Source organism: Nyctibius grandis, chromosome 9 (genome assembly GCF_013368605.1).
Source record: "Nyctibius grandis isolate bNycGra1 chromosome 9, bNycGra1.pri, whole genome shotgun sequence".
In the NCBI taxonomy this organism is placed as follows: domain Eukaryota; kingdom Metazoa; phylum Chordata; class Aves; order Nyctibiiformes; family Nyctibiidae; genus Nyctibius; species Nyctibius grandis.
This window is the reverse complement of record NC_090666.1, coordinates 20,434,860-20,453,647: the sequence shown is the minus strand read 5'-3', so window position 1 is coordinate 20,453,647 and position 18,788 is coordinate 20,434,860. Positions and strand designations below refer to the sequence as shown.

The 18,788-nt window shown below is 42.3% G+C and overlaps 1 protein-coding gene across 2 annotated transcripts in view; it reads right to left on the bottom strand.

Annotated features, from left to right (window-relative positions):
• The window catches only part of LY75 (lymphocyte antigen 75), a 50,252-nt gene extending 48,048 nt beyond the window's left edge, over nt 1–2,204 (bottom strand). For both annotated transcript variants that reach the window (XM_068407562.1, XM_068407563.1), the window contains exon 1: nt 2,085–2,204. In XM_068407562.1, the coding sequence (XP_068263663.1) occupies nt 2,085–2,169 (85 nt within the window). In that variant the 5' untranslated portion in view covers nt 2,170–2,204. The remainder of the gene's footprint in view (nt 1–2,084) is intronic.
• Nucleotides 2,205–18,788: the final 16,584 nt, after the last annotated feature.

Sequence of the window (18,788 nt, the reverse complement as noted above, 5' to 3'; positions counted from 1 at the left end):
TACTTCTGGGGGAAAAAAAAGATCTTTTTCAAAGTCACTATAAAATGAGGGGAGATAAAATGAGGCTGTTTTCTAAGTCCAATACTATCCATGAGAATTATTCTTTCAACACACACCAATTGGATCAACCCCTGATAAATTTGCAACCTTACTGGGTAAAGAATCTTGTCTTCATGCCTATCTGCAAATGCAGTAACACACAGCAGGTACCATAAAATATAATTAATAATAATCTTCACTTAGTAGGCACTTTTTTTTTTAACTGTGTATCACATATGATACACAGCATGATAGGCTTATACATGAAGCAGTCTGTGGGTGCAAATGCAGTATTACTAAAATAACTGGCACTGCTTTTGGGCAAGTTTTAGAATGAATATCCCACCAAAGATGCCATACAAAGATTAGGAGTATCATTTTCAAAATGATACAGAAACGCTAGTTTCGTTTTCAGCTGTGACGCAGCTTGCCATTAAAAAGAAAAAAAAAGTTGACAAAGCATAGTATACAACTTTAAAAAGATATGGATCACCCTACAGATACAAGCTGGCACCTCTGCCAGTACAAGAACACCTCTATGACAAGTGGCAGTAGGTTTAAGCTAACCAAGAAAAAAATGCCCTAGAACTATTTCTATGCCACAACAAAGACGGCCCCACAGCATAAAACTTTCACTGCCCAGGCTGAAATTGATCTTGGCTGTCCCAGACCCACACGGCTATTACTCTGCTGTTTAAATAAGGAATCTGCTGAGTAGTGTTTTGTATTTAATAGTAATGCACTGTCAATCACATTCCTACAGAGTTTTTTTAATATGACTTAATAATAGGTTTGGCTGAACAGCAAGGAAAATATTCAGTGATGTTATGCAGTGAATTTTACCACTACTTCCCAGTATACTCATGAATTTTCCACTGGGTAAGTGCCAAATAGTATCTAAATAGTACTGAGCGGGTGAAACTGTAAAGAAGAATCTCTAAGTCAGCCACCTACTGGAGTGACTTTTTCTAAATAGCACATTTTATCCTATCATCTCTATTAACTAAACAAGACATTTAACAACCAAATCTGCTTTTGTGGTATCTTTTTACCCTATGCTTTTTCAGCGTGATATCTGCTTTTTGCTTTTTATTCTCCCCTCCTGACTTTCTTCTTCTTTTCAATTTCTTATAACATGTTCTCAGCCTCTTCTCAGATCTTCCCTTTCCTCATTCTTCTTTCGCTTCTCCTCATGCAGTGCTCATTCTGGTATCAAGAAGAAAACCACCTTTCAAAATTTCCCAAGAAAAACTGCTGATACTGTCTCACCAAATCCCTCTGTACAGCGATTTATTAATACCGGTGCTCAATTACTCCAGTTCAACACTCTTGCCATGAACTTTTACTTGACTCCTTAGCTGCAAAACCGAGCCTGTTACTGTCAAAGGATATAAAAATACATGAGGTGCAACTGTTTAGTGATGAGCGGAACTTGTTTCCCAGCAGCTCTCACCAAGCTAGCGCCTTTGGCTTGCAAGCATTTGCTCAGCGTGGAACTTTTCCACCTGCTTTCTGAAAGGCTGCTAAGCCTCCTTCCTCTCGGATCATAAAGCTGCGAATAAAAATGACGCTTGACGCCCTGCAAGGGACCTGCCCGTGTTCGGGTGATTTCTCCTCTCGAGGTAACAGGCCAAAGGCCCGCCTCCCTCCCGCCGCTCCGCGCCGCCGGCCCGCCGCTGCCCCGGCTCGGGGGCGGCCCCCGGCACCGCGGGCACCGGGAACGTGGCACCCGGGGACGGCGGGGCAGCGCCCGGCTTCGCGACGTCCCAGGCGAAGTGCACGGTGCGGGAGGGACGTTTGGGGGTTTCTTCCTCCTTTTTTTCGCTCCTCTTTGTAAGTTTCCCACGTTGTTTCCACGCAGTTGGACTTTGCCACCCAGCGCAACGCCCGGAGGTGCCGGGAACCGTCGGGGCGGAAGGCCCGTCACCGCACCGCCTTCCCGTCCTCAGGCGCCCGCCGGGGCGAAAAGAGGCCTTCCGCGCCCCTTGCGCCTCAGCGCACCCGCGCAGCGTCTCTCCCCCTCGCAAGGTGGGCGCCCGGCTTACCTGAGGGGTCCCGGTGGGCCGCGCAGCAGACGAGGAGGCAGGCGAGGCCGCAGGCGGCCAGGCAGAGCCCCGCCGCCCGCGCCATCCTCCCGCGGCGCGCAGGCTGCGCGGAGCGGGCGCGCTGCCGGGCTCGCTCTGCCGGAGCGTCGCGCCCGCCGCCGGCTGGCCGGGACAGCGAGCAGCCGGCCGGATTGGCCCGCCCCGGGGAGCGTCACTTGTTGCCAGGAGAAAAGCGGCCCCGGGTTTGCGGCGAGGTGTGGGGCGGGGCCGGGCCTGGGCGGCGGCCGGGTGTGAGGGGTCGAGGCGGCGGGGAAGGGCCGGCCCCAGCTGTCCCGGCCGGAGCGAGGTTAGAGCTGAAGGGGGTGAAAGACAGGAAAGGGAAGGGGACTCGCAAGTGACAAAATAAGAGTAAAGATGAGCAAAACATGAGGGAAACAAAGGGAAAATGGGCAGAGAGAAAAGAAAAAAAAAGAGGAAAAGTGAAGGAAAAAAGGGAAGGAGAAAAAAAATGAGGAAAACCCGAGGAAAAATGAAGAAAAAATAGAAAAGCAGACCTAATTATCACATGGTGAATAAAGTTAAAACTAAAAAAGAAAGTTTTTAGAAGTTCACTTGGAAAAGAAAGGGAAAGCATAAGTGCTAAAAGTGAAGAAAAGGCAAAAGTGAAGAAAATAAAAACCAAAATTAATAAATAATAGCAGACACTGAAGGAAAATACCTAAAAATGGATCAAATAATACATTTCTAAACGTTACCCTGTGATCCTCATCCCCCTCTGGCTGCAGGGCCATGGGCAGCCGGGCCTGGCGTGAGGGCCACTATGCCATCCCCAAGGCAGGGGAGGACCAGGCCAGGGGCTGTGGGGCGGGTGGCCATCCTCACAGAGCATGGGCCAGGGGTCACTGCCACACCAGGGGGGCAGCCGAGGGGTCTGATGTCACCACAGGGTCCCTCCATGCCACAGCAGTGCCTGCGTTGGGGAGTGGCCGGCAGCAGGCGCCTAGCAGATGGCCACAGCCCTCACCGCTATGGGGAGCATCAGGGACCCCCATGGCCAGGCCTCAAAGCCCTCCTCTCCCTCCTTGTTACAGCCCTGCCTCTGCATATTTGCCCGTAGGGGCTAGCAGGACCTTTGTGAAGCTGGAGAGGGAACAGAAGCAGGCTGGGCAGCTTTGTCATACTTTCTAAGAAAGAGTTTTCTGGTAGCTAGCAGCTAAAATTGCACTTGTCTGATCCGTTTCTGCCAGGGAAGGGGGAGGAGGGGATGAGACTGGGAGCAGTTGAAATAACTGTTGCTGAGAAAATTATGATGCTGGCTACAGGAAGTTACAGAAACCAAAAATAAAAACACAAAGACACGGAGAACCAGTTGGCCTGAATGAGGAAAAGAGAAAGAAGGGAAACTGACAGAAGTATGTAAAATAAAATAATGTCTGTTTATAGCTGCACATTGCATGATTCGGCGCTGACCTGGAAAGGTTGTATAGCTCAAACCCCAGCTGTGCGAAAAGCGCTTGCAAAGTTGCAAGAACAAAAATTTTTGGCTAGGAAAATCTATTTTGATTAGATGTGGAGGAGCAATCATTTAGGGAAAGAAATACTAGATTTTCATAAAGATGGGAAGTGCAACGTGCAGTCTGTTTTATGCATTTCAAACGTGCCCATCATGTAGGAATCTGGACACTGGAGGAACGCAGGAGCTGAGGGTGTGCCGGGCTGGGAATTGAGTGGAAAGACAGTGAACAAAACCAGGCATCTGTAAGTGAGCAAATGTTCTCTCCTGCTGGAAACCGCAGAGCAAGACCTGGCTGCCAAGGCAGGACCTATTTGAAAAATCAGAAATCAGGTTCAGGCAGAGAGGGGTCCGTAGCTGCAGCAAAATCAAAGCTGTGCTACCAGAAACGGTTCGTTTTCTGGAAGAGCAAAGCTTTAGAGTCTCCATGCAGAGAGTGGGAGGCAGAAATTCCCCACTGGTGAGCCTGATACAAAAGCAAGCTATTGAAACTAAAATTAAATATGTGGTGGGATGGTGTGTCTCTTTTTAAATAAAACATCATAACAAGAAGCAGAAGCTGTGAACCCCCTATTCCCATGAACCTTTCCGAATGCATCCTATTTTCAATGTAATAACTGTCACAGTTTTAGTAAGGAGAGTATTAAAGAGTTTAACTTTGAAACTGATAGCATGCAGTGCATATTTACTGAACACACAACAGCAACTCTGAAATTAAGAGCATCCTACTTATCGAACATGTATCAGCAAATATGTATATTAATAGGGGAGAGGTTCTCTTAAGGTATCTTAACATATATAACACATGCTCTCCAATATGCACTTCCAATTTGAGGTCCTTTTTCATTTATCTGTTTATAAAATATCATTCTGGATAACACAGGATCAGACCGCGATCCTAACTCAAAAATGAAAGAATGCCCAAGGATAGGAAAGATGGCTGTTTGCCCTGGTGCCTCTTAGTTTCAGTTTTGTGTGCATGTGCATGCCCTACACTTAAACTCTGTCATACATTAATGTAAGAGGAGGTACACAATGTACAGCCCTGGTGAGCCCACCAAAATACATCCCTTCCTTCTGCCCCCAGCCAAGCAGCAGAGTACATAGACTCACACCTGCACAACTGTTTGTTTCAAGTGCTTTACACACAAAACAAGAAGTCAGTGTTTTGCTGACACAAGTTTAAAAAATAGAAAGTTATTGAAAATCACATGTAAACAGTAAGCCTGAACGCAAATGCTTATTTTTTTGTTTGTTTTTTTCTTTCTTTGTTTTGTCTTCTAAGATAAAATAAGTTGCAATACAATGTTTTGTGGTCTGCGGAAATGATCCATTAGAAGCTAATATGCAAACTGTGGTAGTTAACACTTCAGTGGGCTTGCACAGTATCTCTGTGGCTAACCAAATTTTGTGCACTCTGATGCCATGCAGTCCCCCACTAAAGCAAAGGAGCGTCAGTCTACCTGGCAGCCTGTGCAGGGCAAAACCCACTGTGACAACACTGGTCTCTGTAGGACACGCTGATGCACACACCAGTGCTACAGAAATTAGAAGGATTTGGGCACTGGAAAATACTCTTTGGCTAGAGCAGTGTAGGTGGCATCCAAATGCAAGGCCAAATATTCCTTGCAGAAGAATGCTCCCAAAAGCCAGTTGTATTCCAAGAGCTCAACCAGAAATCCACACAACCCACCCAGAAAAGCCAGTCCCCATGTCCATTACAAGACTGAAAATTTTTCACACATCCCTTCCTAATGGAGCTAGCTTTCAAAGGCAGTATTTCAAACCACCTTTTCTCTGCTGAATTTGCTGATCCTCTGACCTAAGCAATCTGTCCTGTGGAAGACTCTTGGCCTCCTCTTGTCATTCATGTTTTAACCATGCCCAATTTAAAAAAGGAGGACTAAAAATATTTCCTTGAGGTACATGGCTGTAAAGGGATCAATCACTCTGCAAACAAAAACCAACCAACCAATATTTTGGAAAGAACAGTGCAGGAAAAAATAAAAATCAGTGTATGTCATACGATAACCTATGGAACTCAGTACTAAGAGTTCTCTGTTACTTGAAAAAGTGGGTTTGTACCAAAGCTTATCCAAATTATAACAATGCCAAAGCCTACTTCTTAAAGGATTTATCCTAGCTTTATCAATGAGGCTTCTGCATTTAATGTGAGCTGCGCAGCAGCATGACTCACAGCATAATCAGTGAACAATTTCTGTATTGCAAATCACAAACGTTATCACATCCCCATAAATACCTAGCGCTCATTGCAAAGCAGCACTAATAGCAGAACCAAGTTCAGCCATGCCTGCAGAGATAACCAAATTCAGAGTTTCAGATAGAGGAGGAACCAAGAGCTGACAGTAATGCACAGCAGCCTTTTCTCTTGCTTCCAAGCAGACTACTTTGCCTTTCCAGTCAAAAAAGCCTTTTGAGGTGCCAACATTATGACTAAGAGCCTTGTATTTCTAGCAGGAGTCCTTCTTGCTCATCAACAGATAATTTCTTTGCTTTTATGCCCATATGTTTCTAACAATAGCATTACCTGCAGAAAGTGTCAACACCTGTCTATCCATAAATCTCCACCCCATCTCTCTTCTGCTCACCACATGAAATAGATATTTGCATGAGCAACCTCCCTCCCTCTTTTACAATCAACACATTGTAATCCAGTTTTTCTGGCTAGGCTGAGTGCATCCACATGCCAGTGAGCACAAAGGGAATGCTGGAAAAGGATTTGCTACCTCCAGCATCTCCCAAGAGTGGGAAGAGGCTCTGGAGATGGTAATTTCTGCTCTTCTCTGCTCCCCCCAGCAGTGACTTTGAAACTGACATCTGAACAAGGAACACTAGTTGTTTATTTCTTTTTCCACCTTGCAACATTGGTGCTTGCAATACCCAGGCCCTTACAGAAAAAAAACCCAAACCAAAACAAAACAAAACCAACCAACCAACCAAAAAAAACAACAACCAAACAAATGAGGGCTTTAGGAGAGTTGCAGGAGCAGAGTTATTTCCTGAGGCAGAGGACTTTCTTTGAGGAAGTCATGGTGCCCACAAAGCAGCCAGCAGACAAAGATTTCAGTCCTACCTAGACTCTGCTGCTAAGTTTAATATTAGAACATGGCTCTGGTTTGAGTAAAGCACCTGCTAATCATTTAAAATATCAGCCCTGGACATGTGTAAAGATAGTTTAATTGGAAAGAAAACTGGACGATTGCAAGTCTTACCATAAGCATGGCAAAAAGCCAAATGATTCTTTTTTGACATATACAGAAGTTTGGTTTGATTGAATTAATTCCATACGTGGCCATGAAAAATATCACTAAAATTCAAAGGGGAGGTGACAAGCATCCAGCAACTGATCTGGATACAGAGAAATCATATCCAGAGAGGTCTTTAAGCAATAACTTGACTTGTTCTTGCATTAACTCCACCTAGATGGTCTTTTCTTCATGGACACTTATTTTATTTGCTGGCTTGCTTTTTTAATTGGATGTTGAGGACTTAATTATTCTTAAAGAATATTTCGCTTTTAGCAAAAAGGGAATACAAAGGAAAATGGCTTTTCTCCGTTGTTGCTTTAGATTTCCTGTTTCAGTGGCAGCAGCCTAACCTTTTAGCACATTACGAAACCGTCGTATTGCACAGCAAACTTAAGATGAAATCACGCACTTTCTCAGCTGATTTTTTATGCATTATTTCTTCCATCTCTTTAACAATCTCTATATGAATCTTTGACACGAGTTCCAAGGTTTTGAGTTTTTCATTGTGTTTGAAGGGTTTATTACTAGATGATCTTTAAGGTCCCTTCTAACCGAAACCATTCTATGATTCTATGATTATTGTTAGGCATTCTTACATTTGACTTTCTTGAAGTGTCATCATTCATAATAAATTGGCTAAATGTTATTACAGCATTTTAGAGACTGTTCTGCTTCTCCCACTGCATGGAAACATGGTAGGTAACTTCCAGAAATAATAAAAGGAATTACAAACCTTTATTCTAATACCAACCTCTTTTTACTCAAATGTGACAGTGCCAAGTTCTGTAGTGCTGCCACCAGCTCTGTCCTACAGGGTATTCAAACAAATTAGACAAGGCCTATTGAAATACTAGAAACAAGTTTGAGAAATAAGACAAAAAAAGGAGTGTGGACACATCCAGCCTGCATCTTTGTTGATAGCAGGGAATGTCTTTCTCTGGGTGTTGGTTTGGCTTTGACTCCTGCTGGGATCTCTGTGTGCTCCTGGAACAACAACAAAATAATACAAGCAGTACTTTAACACTCGGAGAACTGTTTAAAATCGTAAAGTAAGTGGTAAATTATATTCTTTTGTAGCACTCTGAAAAAGGGTCTCTGACACCTGTACTGTGCAATTTTAACAGAAATTGTATCTTGGTGTAGTAGTTCTACTGGCAGTGTTAATATGCTCAATCTCCTCAAAAGCTGTTTTCCATTGTTACTGTGCCAGTGTAGGTTTATTACTCAAATTATGATTGTGGGAGCTGGCAACTCAGATAATATTTTGTACCACATTACATTTGCTGCAAAAAACTTGAGTTTGGAGGAATGGTTTAAAAGAACATCAGTTATAATTTGGGAAAAGCTTTTAAGCAAATAAAAATTAATTCAGGTGGAAGAGCTTTGAAATTTAAATGAAAACGCTTTTTTTTCTTCTTTAAACATGCAAAGCAGAACAGTTCCCTGGAAGTGCTGGGGAAGAGTCTGTGGTTTTGAGTCTCACATGATGTTCTGGAGGCAAAATTCAGCTTGTTGAAGGGAAGATGAAGATAAGACCCTCTTCAACGGCACTCTCCAAAATGCCCCCACTGCCTTACTGCGACCAGAAAAGGGCAAACTTTCAGTGTGCAGCTGAGAGCATGGGATAAAGAGGAAAATTTCAGATTGATCTGGACTTTGGAGCACTTTTGAGATAAAAAGAGCCTGTGTGGAAAAGGTGGGCTCATTGGGGGCTAAACTGGTTGTGATTGATTAAGCTATAAACTGGAGAGTGGCAGGAGTGGAAAACACACAGTTCAGTATGCCATCAGCAAAGGCTTAGAAATTGTGCCTTTTTGAGTGCAGGAGAGGCCAGAGAGCAGAAATAAAAAATGGAAAACAGAGTGCCTTTCAAATGGAAGATGAAGAAGGAAACAAACACTGAAACAACACATACTTTTATACAAATGCTAAAAATCCAATCAATAAATTGAGGGAAATCAAATGCCTAATCTTACGGGAAGACAATAACATGCTAGACATGTGTAGGACATCACAGTACCGGAACATAAAATATACAGAAAAGATAAAGAGTCACCTCTGCTGGTGATGGGGTAGTGAAATGTATTAGTGAGATCTTATAATCAAATCAAATGAACAAAGGAGGGACCCAGCAGGTGACAGAGAATCCTCATGGACAGAAATGCCAGCTTTAAGCGTATGTAGCACCAGGTCTGCAGACTGCCTGGCTGAGCAGGACAGAGAGGGTATGTTGAGAGAGATCGGATGGGCAAAGACAGCGGAAATACAACCCAAACTGTACTTCAGGTAATCCCTGTGTTGTCTGGACACTGCAGTATTGGAATATAACACAGACTACATCAGACCCCATCAATACTGCTTCACAGCGCAGTTGGACAGGGAAGCCACAGAAGAGATGCAGCCCTTCATTTGTCCTCATTAATGTGCAAGATGTTGTCCTACACCTTCAGCTCACGGTTGCTATTCCTGTGCTTATATTCAAAATTTCCACAGGCTTGATGAAGGCTAAGCATTCACAGCAGTTGCATCCAGTTTCAAAAGGGACAGAGACATAGAAATGAGAAAGCTTGCGAAGAGGAAACAAACAGGAACAGCTAGGAACAGTAAATTCTTACAGGTGGAGCTGAATTTCCTGAAGGGTGCACAGCATAGCATCAGTGTATGCTATCTGCTAAAGTCTTGAGAACTGATAAAAGGAAGTGGCCATAAATAATCTCACCACAGGGTAGATTATTAGAAGCAAGAAGTTGAAGTTATCTCCAAATGAAAAACACATAAGGGATTGAAAAGCGACATGTTAAAGGAAAACACAGTGAAAGAGCAATAAAAAAGTGTGAGCAGCAGCTAGCAAAAGGAATCCAAGCTAATAATAAATCCGTCTTTAGACACATCAAGACCAAGAAGCCCACCAGAGTCTGATAGATTGAATGAAAACTGCAAATTAAAATGGACCTACCTTTCTCTTCAAGCTTTCTCTGTGCCCAGAGACTGGAGGGTGGCGATGTGACATCAATCTCTAAAAAAGATTCCAAGGGGAAAATGAGGGGACAGGATGGACAACACTAAAAGCTGGCAAGCCTAACATCCGTGCCAGGCAAAGCAGTAGAAACTGAGATAAAGGATAGGATTAGTGTGCACCTGGATAAATATGATCTTTTTTTGGGCAGTGCTAACACTTCTTCTTTAAACATAGTATTTACCATCTAGGCCTCTAGAGAATTTTTTGACAAGGTCAGCAAGCATGTGGACAAGAATGGTCTGGTTGACATGGCCCACCTGTGATTTCTTGATCTGGAGGAATGCTCCTACTGGGTGAACAAATCAGCAGGCCCTCCTAACTGGAACTTGCTCTTCACATTTTTCTATTGATTTGAGGGGGTTTTGTTGTAAATAAATTATTTGTACCTTACTCTTATTATTTCTGAGAGTGAGACTTAAATACCTTTTGTTATTACCCACAGCTTACATGAAGCTGGGACTTGAACAAGAACTACCTGTCTGTGACTCAACGCTCACACAATTTGAGATAAAGTTTGTGGGTGGACAGTACATACAAATGAGTTTATAGAACTTCTATCTGTGCGTGACACCATGGGTAAATCAGGAAGAGACTATGAGAGCATTGCTATCAGCTTTTCATCACTGCACAAGTACTGCTGGTGAGCTGGTTTCATGTGCTTGATGCAGAATATATGAGGGAGAATGTGGAAGACGAAGATAGTACAGAACAGCACAGATCCCTTATGACTCAGATCTGCAGTGCTCTGCACATGCACTAACCATTAATAAGCTTCTACACAAAACTTCAGAGTAGATTTTAAGCTAAAAAGCCCAATTATTCAGGATTTAGTCACTTCAGAGACCACCTCTATGTATGACATACTCCCATTGTAGAGACCATCAGTTGTGTCCAGGCTGAACCTGTCCCTGGCTTTGATTTCAAAGCCCAATTTTTTATTTTTTTCCCCCCCCAAACTTTCCAAACATTTCAGAATTTACTCCCTCTGCTGAAGATGACAAAGAGTAAGTCTGCTTTTTGTGGTATCTTATGGAAGACTGACTTAATACTGCAAGAGTACCTCTAGTTATATTTTTAAATCAAAAAAAAGGAAAAAGATCATAATACCATATAATCACTAAAATGACTAAACAGTCGTATTACCACTTTTTGATTTGTATAGGTCTTTGTTCTCAATATGCCTAAATAAATACATAAATAAAATTCTAAAGAAAAATGGAGAATGAACAAAGGTTTATAGTAGTGAAGAAAATGCAACTGCATGTAGAGTTCTAGTTAGCAATCTATTTAATTTATGCTTAATTAAATAGCCCTATTTCTTTAAGGAGTACATCTACATTTATTTTTCTTTTTTTTTTTTTTTGCAATAATATGTCTGTAGTACTAAACCATCAATTGTTACATATGTTCTCTTAAACAGCAGCACTTCAATCTGTGAGATCTATAAGTTTCTTAAGGTTTTTGTGTATTTCACAGTGTTGAAACAGTTTGGCCATGCAAAATGACCTGGGGATGGATCTATAATAGGCAGTATTTAAATGTCCCAGTAGGAACCTGTGGCCTGTTCAGGTCCCATTGGCATGCACAAACTTTGGAAACACCAGACATCTCTTTACAACCAATAAACCTGGAAGAATTACTCAGATGCTGTTGAAATGAATCCAATTACCTAAGTCAAGAATCACAGGATCTCTAGAGATCGTCTAGTGCATCCCTCTGCTTAGAGCACGGTCGGCTAGAGCAAGTTGCCCAGGGCTGTGTCCAGTCGTATTTTAAATATCTCCATAAATGGAGACTCCACAATCTCTCTGGGCAATCTGCTCCAGTGTTTGACCACCACAACAGTAAGAAAATTTTTCTTCTGTTTACAAAGAATTTCCTGTATGTCAGTTTGTGCCTATTGTCTCTTGTCCCTTCACTGAATGCCACTGAGCAGAGCCTGGCTCCATCTTCTACCTAACTTTAGGTAGATGCATTGATAAGATCTCCCTGAGCCTTCTCTCCTCCAGGCTAAACAGTCCCAGGTCTCTCAGCCACTCCTCATATGACAAATGTTCCAGTCCCTTAATCATTTTTGTGGCTCTTTGCTGGATTCGCTCCAGTAAATCCGTATCTGTCCTGTACTGGGGAGTCCAAAACTGGATCCAGCACTCCAGATGTGTCTCACCAGTGCTGAGTAGAGGGAAATGATCACCCACCTTGACCTGCTGGCAATGCTCCTCCTAATGCAGTTCAGGATACTGTAGGCCACCTTAGCCGCAAGGGCACTTTGCTGGCTCATGTTCAAGCTGGTGTTCACCAGGACTCCCAGCCCCTTTTCTGTAAAGCTACTTCCCAGCTGGTTGGTCCCCAGACTCTATTAATGTGTAGGGGCATTACTCACCAGGTGCAGGATTTGGCATTTGGCTTTGTTGAACTCCATGCAGTTCCTCTTGGTTCATTTCTCCAGCTTGTTGAGATCCCTCTGAATGGCAGCATAACCATTTGGTGTATCAGCCACTCTTCCCAGTCTTCAGCTGTCTGCAAACTTGCTGAGGGTGCACTCTGTCCCATCATCCAGGATCATTAATGAGGATGTTAAACAGTATAGGCCACAATATTGACCCCAGGAGTAAACCATCAGTGACTGGCTTCCAACTGGACTTTGTGCCACTGATTATAATCTTCTGAGCCTAGCGTTTCAGCGAATTTTCAATCCACCTCACTGTCCACTTGACTAGTCAGCAGTTTGTTAATGAGGATGCTATGACAGCCAGTGATGAAAGCCTTGCTAAAGTTAAGATGATTAACATCCTCTGCTCTCTCCTTGTCCACCAAGCTAGTCATTTCATCACAGAAGGCTATCAGGTTGGTCAGGCATGAATTTCCATTCATAAATCCATACCAATGACTCCAAATCATCTTCATGTCCTTAATATATTTGGAAATTGTTTCCAGAATTACTTGCTCCATCACCTTCCTGGGTATCGAGGTAAGGCTGACTGACGTGTAGTTCCCCAGATCCTCTCTTCTTTTCTTCTTGAAGCTAGGCATGACATTTGCTCTCTTTCACTTCTCCTCTGATCATTGTGACCTTTCAAAGATACTTGAGACTGGCCTTGCAATGACATCTGTCAGCTCCCTTAGCACTTGTGGATGCAGCCCACTGGGTCTCATGGGCTCATTTATGTCCAATTTGTTTAAATGTTCTGATCTTCTCAACTGAGGGTAAGTCTCCATTGCTCCAGATGCTCCCACCAGTCTCAGGGGCCTGGGACTCCTGAAAGCAAATCTTACTAGTAAAGACAGAGGTGAAGAAGGCATTGAGTACCTCTGCCTTTTGCACATCCTTTGTTATCACCACCCCACTCAGCAGCAGGCCCCCATCGTCCCTAGTCTTCCTTTCACTGCTGATATTCTTGCAGAAGTCTTGACAGTGCAGAGCTATTCAGCTCCTCACGTTTCTCTAAACTTTATCAATGGACTGACCCACTAGGAAAGTTCCCAGAGAGAGAAAGAGAAGATGCTGTTGTCCCATTTTTAACAAACACATGGACAGTTTGGGCATCTTTACTATGAAAGACAAATGCAATCCCTTTTTCTAAGAGGAATCTGAACCCACATTGATCCAGATTAATTCAGTAACTACTAGGCTAAAGCAAGTTCTCAGTGTCTCCTTTTGGAGCTGATCCACTTTATTCAAAGCACTGAAATATTTATGAAAGCACGAAGTGGAATTTAGGTCTCCCTCTTCCCTTTCCCCACACATGAGTACTGTTACTACTGAAGCACAGTCTCACTCATATTCTCATTGTGACCTGTTGAATGTTTACTTATTGGTATAAAGTCTGACGGTTAGACTATGTTCCCCTTATGAATCTAGCCCTTGACTTGACAACCTGAAGTCTTCAGAAAGACAAAGTGCTAAAAGTATATTGATTTCAATTTTAACTCAGGCATGGACGTGGAATGTAATTGTAATTGCATCTTAAAAATAGAGAGATCCAACCACTAACTTCAGAAGTGAATCCTTATGGCAACAATAACCATATTTGTTAAACCTAGCATTTATCTTTAACCTTTACTCCCACACACTTTCCTAGTGATGAGTCCTGACAGAGAGGACATGATAGACACGGCAAAGTAGGAACAAGCAAAAGGGAAGCGAAGAGTCTTGACTTAAAAAGCAAAAGTTAGTGGAGACTCTAAGTCAGAGTATATTTTGTTCATCTAACAAAACATGTTTAAACACAAGCATTGGACACAAAAAGAAAGCATGAGCAAGCACAAACATAGTGCTAGAGATCACTTTAAACAGAAGTTGCCTCCAATTAGTTTATTTTTATAAACAATACCATGGATTTTGAAAGGATTGTTAATGCTGTACTATAACACCTTATCAATGCTGTAATGAAACAAGTTTTGGATGGTAATCTCACATTTTTAACCCAATACATAACTGAAAGTAGAGCTGGTTTATCCATTTCATTACATTGTCATTTTAGCTCCCTCCTGTTACTGCTATTAGCCTGAATTGAGAACATAAGATACTTCAAGTTTAGCTGGAAAAAAAAAAAACCTTGGAAATTAAATTTTACCAACAATTTTCTGGCAAAACATATACCTGTCTGGCCTCAGGAGCAGTCTGGACACAGTGACGGAATGAGGTACTTCACACTGTTACTGCAAGGAGGTTTCCCCATAGTAACAAGGTCTTGTTTTTTAAGTTGCATGGTACTCTGCAATCATTCTCCCTAGAAGACCACCAAAGAATAACTTCCCCCCCCCAATTTATATATGGAATACTCAAAGCAGAAAAACAAGTGAGTTGGCCAAGATGACATAGTGATAATAGTAAAACCAGGAAACGGGGCCTGGATCTCCCCAACTCCAGGCAAATCCTTTTGCCTGTACCTGCTACCAAACAGCACAACAGCAAAATGCATGGCTTTTCCTTTCTCTTTGCCTAGTTTTTCTCTGAAATAGAAGTCAGGTTGATGACTGAGCATTGCTCTGATGTCATTTGGCTACTTGTTTGTTATTAATATTGTAGCTGCCTAAGCAAAGAAACAGCGATGCATGCCCACACATGTTGAATATTCCACCTGTTGGATTTGTTTGCTTGGTTGGTGGTTTGGTTTTTCTCACAAGGGCAGGATGAAAGCAGGACCTACAATCTAAGGGATCTCATGCAACTGGCACTTTACCAGCAGGAGTCAGGGTTGGGTCCCTTTTGCATTAATTCCTGTCAAAATGTGTGGATTTTCACCTCTGATCTTGAAGCATACGGTAACATATTAAGACTCTCATTCGTGGTCACTCTGGGATGCTTGCGCTTAATGCTTTCTGTCAAAAATACTGTAAGTGTTCACTTTACATAACCAGTTGCAATTTACATCAGTCCTGGGAGGGACAGGGGACTGTTGCAGCATTCTGGAAATGGCACACTTTGAAATTACTCCAGTTCATCATTTGTAACAGCTGTCAGTACACACACACACACACGAGTTATATCAAAGCAACTAAAAAGAGCTGCAAATAATCAGAGAATGGACAAGTTCTGAAGGTACTTTGCTAGCTATTGCTTACTGGATAGTACTTTAGCTAAGCTTGTAATACCACCTACAGTGTTAAGAACAAGAAAAATATATGCATGTCTCTGATATTAAATTAATTGTCAAGCAACTCACTTTAAAAAGCTTGCCTAACAATAATAAGATTTGTCTCTAAAAATCTGACACCTACAATGACTCCACACTGAATTATAAGGAACAAAACAAAAATCAGTTTAACATCCCACATGACCTGTTTGTTTTAAACAATAACGCATTCTGCTACATCTGTTTTGGCACTTACTTGCTAACAGCAGATGTCTCTGTGCTGCAACCAACATATCAAGCAGGAAAAGAGCTCCAATGTTAAGCAAATGATGAAAGTTGTTCCTAAATTAATTTTCTTCCCCCATCGTTGTTTTTTTGTACCGGGATATTTTTTCCTTTAATCCCTTTTTTCTGTTTCAATTTAATGCTATAATTATAGCTAAGATTGGCCACAAGTTAAACACTGAACTGCACTGGAATTTGGTGTACTGCCCATATCTAACACTTCCTTTTTTCTATCCCTAAAACACCTGAAATGGGGGAAAAATACCTGCACATACTACATAGCCACCTCTCTGGCCATGTTGTAGAGGAAGGATTAGAGCATCCAGGCAGAACGAGATGTAATTATGTCACAGCAGAGCCTACTGTCCAAAGACTATTATGCTTTTTTTTCCTTTTTGTTATTTACATTTTTACAGTAGGTATCTGAATGTTTATCACAGTAGCTTTAGAATAATATTTCCTAAGGCACAGTATGCAGTTCGATGCTCCTCTTCTCTTTACAGCTTTGAAAATCCCCCGTTTCATCACTGCAAAGTGGTCAAGAGGCTGACAACAGTCTTTTTTCCTCCCTCTATGATTTATATCACAGTAAATGTATAACTTCTATTAATTCCCTAAAGTGATTCCTTAATGTTAGACTTATTTCAACCTCAGGACTGCTGAAGCGTACTACAAGGAGAAAATGAGTCTAAGACTGAATTGTTATCCATCTTGAGGAATTCAGTCATATATCACAAATTGTCTCCTCCCTTTCTGCTAAAAATACAAGCCACAGTCTAAGTATTTCTTTTCCAAAGAGATCTGCATTATTTTTTATATTTTTCCAAGGATGTTCTGTATGCACATTTTCAATTCAATCTCTTCCCTAGAGGGTTAATAATTAGCAAACTGAGTTCCCCAGCTGTTTTTTTTCAAAGTGCTGTCATCCTCCTGAATTCAGACAACATCTATCAGAAACAAAGACGTCAAACAAAACAAATTAGGCTTCAGTATTCTCTTGTGAAGTTTTGGCCTCCAGCCAGAAAATTTTGTTATTTTCTATGTAAGCTTTATTTTTCTTCCGCTGACCAGCAGTTAGTATGGATCAAAAGAACCATTGCTTTAAAATGCAATAATAAAAATAATAAACACTAGCACTGACATAGCACTGTGCACCTTAGGTTAAGTCTTGCATCTGTTTTGGGTGTCCTTGTATTTGGTAACACACTCCTGTGTGAGCTTTCTGGGGCTCCAGCTTTTCTCAGCATCCCATGAATGTTCTGTCTCCAGAGGAAGACAGAAATACTCCTAGCTGTGTTAAGGCTCTGTTTAAATACCATTTCCGGAAACTCTGAAGAATGCCCATGTCAGAATTCATTTTCTTCTTTTTGCTGTTGTTATCCAAATAGATTAAATGCATTCAGTTTCAAAAAGGAAATTTTTAATGATTTTATGATCCTGGTAGAACTGGGGTCAACCATTCCTGCCCTTTCTCAAAGCTTATGGCTTTGCTTTGAGTGTCATGGGCTTTACAGTCTATCCAGCGGCTCTTGATCCAAATTTGGCCACAGATACACTCCAGCAGACCCACATGGAGCTAGGAACAGATATGTGTAAGTCTGCCAAAAGCTGCCCTGTAAGTCAGTCATATCTCAGTGCTTTGAACCAGGCAGTTCCTGTGCAGGAAGTTGCTGTTCCCACTAACACATTACAAAAGAGGAAGTAAGGGGAGCTGGGGACATTGCTGCCTCCTGTGCAGAGCTGGGGGCTGCTGCTTCTCCCAGTGGGCTGTCCCCACCTGGGATCCATCTCCAGACCTGCCAAGGCAACTGGACCACTCAGAGGTACATTACAGAGACATCTTCAAAGTACAACCCAAGTAAACAGATCATCAGGAATCACTTGGGTCTGTGACTTCTCTGGGGGAAAATGAAAACAAAACCAAAGAGAGTAAAAAGAAACGAAAGCAAAAAAAGGGTGGCGGTTTTTTTTTGCATGTGTCCTTTCATTGTTGTGCTTTTCATGTAGTGATTCTGGGCCTTCAATTCTTTTACCCTGGATGTGGATTAGAGGTACCCAGAGCAAGCTGGGTGCCTGTGTCCCACTGGCTGCTGTAGTAGATTAATTGGATGATTCAGCTTTACTCATTTTGGAACTGTCTCTTTCTATCCTGAGGCAGACCACAAATTTAACCAGATATGTTTCCCATATCCCAGTTGTACGGAATTTGTGTCCACAGAGATCCTAAATTCTGGCTGTTGAACACGTGTGTGGGTCTAGAAGGCTAGAAGCTACGTTTGGGCTAGAAGGCAGTGGGGTGATGCATCAGCAGTCCCACAAACACATAACAGACCAATATTTTCAGGTCAGGCTTACACATCTTTACCCAGATTGAGCTGAAAGGGCCATCCAGCAGTGTTGTGAATCTATTCCCCAGCAGTGGTGGCGGATTGATTTGTTTATTTCTAAATCACAGTTATCCAATTTGACAGTGCACGCTGCCATTGAAAGTGACCTTACCACTTAAGTTGGCTGCTTATTGTTTGGCCCAGCTATTCCCATAGTTATCTACCACATATTTCCTGCTGTGGTTTCAGGCAGTTACTTCTTGTTTGAGTCTTCCCAACTAGCAAGAATAATTGATCCCTGTTCTCTTTATACTTCTGCTTTCACCAGTGACCAGCTCCTTCCTTCCATGAGGGTTTTGCTTTGTGCTACATCAGAGCAAGTGGGCAAGCAACCTGCAAGAGCAGCGGAGACTTATCAAATTCCACTTTACATTATTTCTATCAGGCAAGAATGAAGCAAATTTATATGTAAATAGCAATAGTTAAAATCCAAATCATCAACCCAGACTGGATTCTGGAAGGTCATGGGAGGATGGATGGTCAAAGAGAGGACAGAGAAAGGTGCCCACACTGGCTTTCCTTCCTTCTGCCATAACTTAACTGCACTGGGACACCCAGACACGTCGTGCGTCCACTCCAGAGGTGCTGTGATCAGGGAACAAGGCACTCCAGGAGCCTGTAGTGATAAAGCTCATGTGATACCTCTGTTCCT